The 5,195-nt window shown below is 32.8% G+C and overlaps 1 protein-coding gene across 1 annotated transcript; it reads right to left on the reverse strand.

Annotated features, from left to right (window-relative positions):
• Window positions 1-3,367: 3,367 nt before the first annotated feature.
• Window positions 3,368-4,378, reverse strand: LOC116349627 (peptidyl-prolyl cis-trans isomerase FPR2-like). Its single transcript, XM_031781164.1, has 3 exons — window positions 4,300-4,378; window positions 3,767-3,933; window positions 3,368-3,694 (listed from the first exon to the last, which is right to left on the reverse strand). The coding sequence occupies exons 1-3, from the start codon at window positions 4,376-4,378 to the stop codon at window positions 3,368-3,370; spliced, it is 573 nt and encodes a 190-aa protein (XP_031637024.1).
• Window positions 4,379-5,195: the final 817 nt, after the last annotated feature.

The following is a 5,195-nucleotide window of genomic DNA, read 5'->3' on the forward strand; positions in this document are numbered from 1 at the left end:
ACGTACGACAGTGCCATTTCAGCGGTCTTCCGTGTTTTTCATACAAGCTCCCCATATATTGATGGTAAAAAATCGCGAAAAATGGAAAAAAATAATATTTTTTTTCTTCAATTCTCAAATACTACTCAATTTTCTGTGTCACCTGGTTAAATCAGAATGAAAAAATCCGCATTCCTTATCATTCAAATCACGATTGACATTCGCATATTATTTAATGGCTGTTATTTGCCTGCTAAATGGCAACCTTATATGAAACTCTCGCAGACTCGGTATAGAGCACAGAAAGTGAATTTTTTTTCTCAATTCTTATGCACAACTATATATAATATCCGTCGGTCTCTCACGTATGTCTGTGCCTGTATGCTTGTGCTTATATTCTCTCGCGTATGCCTATGTATGTACGCTTCTAACAAAATCTCTTTGTATTTTTATTATTTAACTTGAAATTTTTTTTGATATAACATTCATGCAAACATAATAACAGCCGATAGTCGGCTTAACTGTAAAGTGTCACACGAACTGTTTTTAGTTTCACGTTATTTACTTTTCTTGCATTAAGCATTTTGTTCATCACGATTTTTCTTGACTGAAAAAAAATCTTCCACGTGATAACGCCAATGATCAAAAGTAAAATAGTAACCAACAGTGCGATTATTATAAATAATAAAATCATATTGCTGTTGTCTTTTTCTTGTTGGATTATTGGTTGTGGGTTGATTACTGGTTGTTGTATGATTATTGGTTACCAACTTCGTAGCCAGCGGCCGCTGCAGCGATTTGCTGTAGAGCCTGTGCCCCAATCTTTCCCAATGTAATGTTGCCCATTTTTATCTTGCACTGTAACACGATACACTTGACAAACTGCTTGAATGCTTGTTCTTGCTACAATTGATATTTGCATTTGATGATATTACGCAGACATTATATTTAGATATTTTCATCAAGATAAATCAGCTCAGTCGGATATATACAACGTGTCTGTGTACGCTGCACTATTGCGAATAAAATCGTGTGTTGCACACGAAGTTTGTTTGCACCAAAAATGATTATTTCACTTTTTATGTTATATTTATTTTCTTGTATTATATTAAAAGAAATTCTATTTTTAATAATGTTTTTTAAAAATGTGAACAGAAAAAACAATTTTCTATTCAAAACATGAAGTAGTTGAAATATGAGTTCTGACAAATGTTGATGTGGATTGAATTCTGACAAATGTATGAAACAGCTGATTGTGACGTTTATTAAAAAAAAGTCAGGCACGATGAAAGATACAAAGACATTTTCCGACGATTTCAGTGTCTGCCACTTTTACCATTACATCACTTTGAGTCAAGTTTTGGAACCCTATGTAAAGAATCTCTAATGTTAGACAAAAATTTGTTCCCCTCATTCATAAACTACTTCAATAGTTAATGGATGAAAATCGTAACTCCCTATCATTTTTGTGTTTATATGAGAAACAAACGTACAACTTCAGATGCCGAAGCGTTCAACGGAAAAATCAACAAACTGTTTAAAACACATGGAAATTTTTTTCTATTTTGTGAATCATTGCAAAAAGTTGAAGCGGCAACCAGTACTCAGTTGCAAAATTATGTGAACGGAACTCAGCAAAAAGACAGTAGAAATGCATTCTATAAGAAGCGTTCAAAATTGATAAATAAACTTTGGATTGAATTTAAAGACAATCCAAAACTTTTACTGAATGCACTAGCAAACCCAAAAAATAAAACGCTATATGCCGATAACGAAACCGACGATGATTTGACATTCGATATTGAGTTGTACGGGAACGAGAGTGAGATTATTTACAAAGAAATTTCTTTGGACGAAACTGACAGAGCGGACCTTGAAGTTATTTCAAGACGAGTCAATGTTCAGATGGAAATTAGATCTCGTAAATAGGCTACCACTCAGCTTACAAGTAATGGAACTAGTCACAACAGTGCTCGAAATGTTCAAATATCAACTGATAGAAACGGTGTAGAAAATACCACATCACAATACAGAAAAACAAGATCTCGTACAAGGGCTGCTATTCAGTCTGCAACAAATGTAATTGCTTCAAGTGGAACGCGTCCCATCTCTGGTAAACATTTTAAATAATACGAGTAGAATACTAATACCGTTTGAAAAATATCAAATATATTAATAACCCATACTCTTTAAAAAAACGGATATTGAAATTGTCCCAACACCCAAAAAAATGAAAAAGTTACGTTCAATAATTGAAAACGACTTATTGTGCAAAAGAAAAAATTACATAGAAATTAATTGAATTTTTATATTATAAACAGAAAAATCCAACGTGATAATCCGCTGAAGATCTAACGGAAAAAACAACATCTACAATCATGTTATAAAAACGCCAAAAATAACTCACACAATAATAAACACTCTTAATGCACAATTTAATTTCTGTATCAAGATATGTGTATATATATATATATAGTGGATTTTAAATAAAAATGGGATGTGCATAAAATAAGTCGTTTTCAATTATTGAACGTAACTTTTTCCTTTTCCAGTGTTTTCAGGCTCTTTTTGGTTGAAATCCCAATGAGCACTGTGTAATGCTTGTTTGTATGGAATGTATGCATATGGCGTGGGTGAAAGTGTAATGCTTTTTTGTATAATAGTATGCATAATATATGCATAGTATGAAATTTCTGAAATTTTTGATACACTATGCATACACTATACTTACTGCATTTTTTTAATTTTGGGCATATACTATGCGTAGTAAAAAATTGAAATCGCTCTTGCAAGAATCTGGTGTACACTTAATAATAGTAAATTAAAGAAAAATATGTAGCAAAATTATGAGTACACCGCCATTATTTCTATTTCTGAGACCTTTTCTCGCATTGACATTAGAAAAATAAACAGATTGATGCTACGCAAACCGATATTTATATACAAACGATAACAAAAAGAAAAAAATACGTGCCAACACTCAATGCGATGAATGAGAGAAAGAAAAAGATTTGTTTCGATCATTTGTACATCCACTTGAAAGAAACAAACAGCAAGCCTCGAAAAATTCAATTGAAAGAAATAAACAGCAAGCAAATTCAACAAAGCAACAAAATATCTCTCTGTGTGAATTTATAGTTTTTACTTTTTTCGTTAAATTGTTTTCTTCTCGCTTACTCTTTCTATATTGTTATTATTATTTGGTTTTTGTACTGTTACAACAGACTGTTGTTTGTGTACAGACGACGACAAGAACAACAAGCGCATATGGTTTGAAACTTTAACTTTATTTAATCTATTGATATTTTACTGGATAATATTATTATTTAATGATATTAACGTAATTGAATGATAAGGAACGTTTAATTTCAGTGGTATGCACTCAATTTTATTCAGTGGTGTTCACTTCTAGAAGTGTTATGTCGAAGATAAGCGTGGCATTGGGTGGCACTAGTGACAAAAGCCCAGCTTCTCCGTATGCCAATGATGGCGGACACTTAATGCGGCGAATAGATCCCGTTTTCATGCCCTCAATGCCAAGATCCCAGCCACGAATATGTTCGTTTTTACCTAACTGGAACTTGTATGGAGTTCCAGACATGTGTTGGCTAAACGATACGTCCTTTCCTTCAATCCATCCTTCAAAGTAAATCGAAATGAAATCGCCAAGACGGGCTTCAATGCCATCGCAGATTTGCTTGTCCATGATCCATACCTGCGAAATAAATTCAAAGAAATTAGGATAAATTCAGCTGAAATGCTTAAAATATAAAATTGTCATATATACTTTATCTTCATCAGATGGTTCATTGTTTTCAACTGTATCCATTTTAATGGTGTTCTTGTTTTGACTCGATGATTCGCCAATGTTTGTCATATTATTCGATTCAACGGTGTATAGGTTTTGAATCGATGATTCGCCAATGTTTGGCACTTTTTCATCAGTTTCCGTGTCTAGTTTTGATGAACATATGAATGGGGTAGAATAAAAATTACTTCTCGAAAAATGTTTAAACACGAAACCTAAAAAAAAACTTTCAATGAAAAGTGAACCAATTTTTTTTTGTCCAATTGAAGTGAACCAAAAAAAATTTGTTCAATAAAAGTGAACTTAAAAAAAAATTCATTTTAGTGTATTTTACACTGAAAAAACCGAGTGAAATTTTTTTTTTTGGTTCACTTTTATTGAACAAAATTTTTTTGATTCACTTCAATTGGACAAAAAAAAATTGATTCACTTTTTATTGAAATTTTTTTTAGGTTTCGTTTTAAAATACCAATTTTTCGAGAAGTAGTTTTTATTCTACCCCATTCATATACTCTGCATTGTTTCCCACATCGTGAGCAGATTCAGCACTTGTTGTTTGGTTGTCCATGACATAACCGTTAAGATACACATTAGCTTCCAAACCCGTGGTAATGAACGATAAAGAATTACCGACCGAAAAAACCGTATCAATGGAAACATTTGGATTCGATTTGGTCATTGTGGCAATCAATTGTCTATAGTTATTTTTACACTGCACCCATAATTGAACGATGTCTTTGTGGCCTTTTGGGATTTTTGCGCTTGAATAGTCCACATTCACGCTCGTCACTCGTATGTTATTGGTTGCATTGAAATTACAGCGAACGGCTGGTGGTATGAATATTCCTATAGATTTATGTAGTTATACATTTTCTATTCTTTATTTTGACAAAAACATAAAAAAATTAAAATAATACAAACCTCAAATCATGTTTACTGCAGTTGTTGAAATCGAACGCACAATAAATATGCTTATAGTTACCGCGATGCTTATAGTTACCGCTTCTTCTGTCAAACTATTCATATAATCAAATTTGAGTATGACAGCTGTCAAATGTCAAAGCACATATTTTATTTGTTGAGGTCTTGAAAGTTCCATATAAGATCGGTTTCATACCAACAAGTTTCATACCAAACCATTATACGTATAATGGCAATTAACTTTGTTAGCGCATATGTGAGTTGTTTTTACTATAGTAATGCATTCTTTTTATAAATGTTCACTCAATTTTCATGCATATTTAATTATTAGGGTTTTTCTGGCTCAGTGACATAAGTGCTCGGTCGGTCGGTCGGTCGGTTGGTCGGTCAGGCATCCGGTCGGTCGGTCGGCATATTACAAAAATACTTGAATGACATAAGTGCTCGGTCGGTCGGCCGGTCAAGGATTTTAAGTAACTATTTTTTT

This window comes from Contarinia nasturtii, unplaced genomic scaffold, assembly GCF_009176525.2.
Source record: "Contarinia nasturtii isolate CC-2019 unplaced genomic scaffold, AAFC_CNas_1.1 Cnas_scaffold_2986, whole genome shotgun sequence".
Taxonomy (NCBI): Eukaryota; Metazoa; Arthropoda; class Insecta; order Diptera; family Cecidomyiidae; genus Contarinia; species Contarinia nasturtii.

Excerpts from the sequence above, each read along its gene's own strand:
- LOC116349627 (XM_031781164.1), bottom strand. The coding sequence starts at position 4,378 with ATGTGTATCTTAACGGTTATGTCATGGACAACCAAACAACAAGTGCTG. Across the intron at positions 3,934-4,299 it reads GATGTGGGAAACAATGCAGA|ACACGGAAACTGATGAAAAA; the intron begins GTATATGAATGG and ends CATCAAAACTAG. Across the intron at positions 3,695-3,766 it reads AACCATCTGATGAAGATAAA|GTATGGATCATGGACAAGCA; the intron begins GTATATATGACA and ends TTTATTTCGCAG.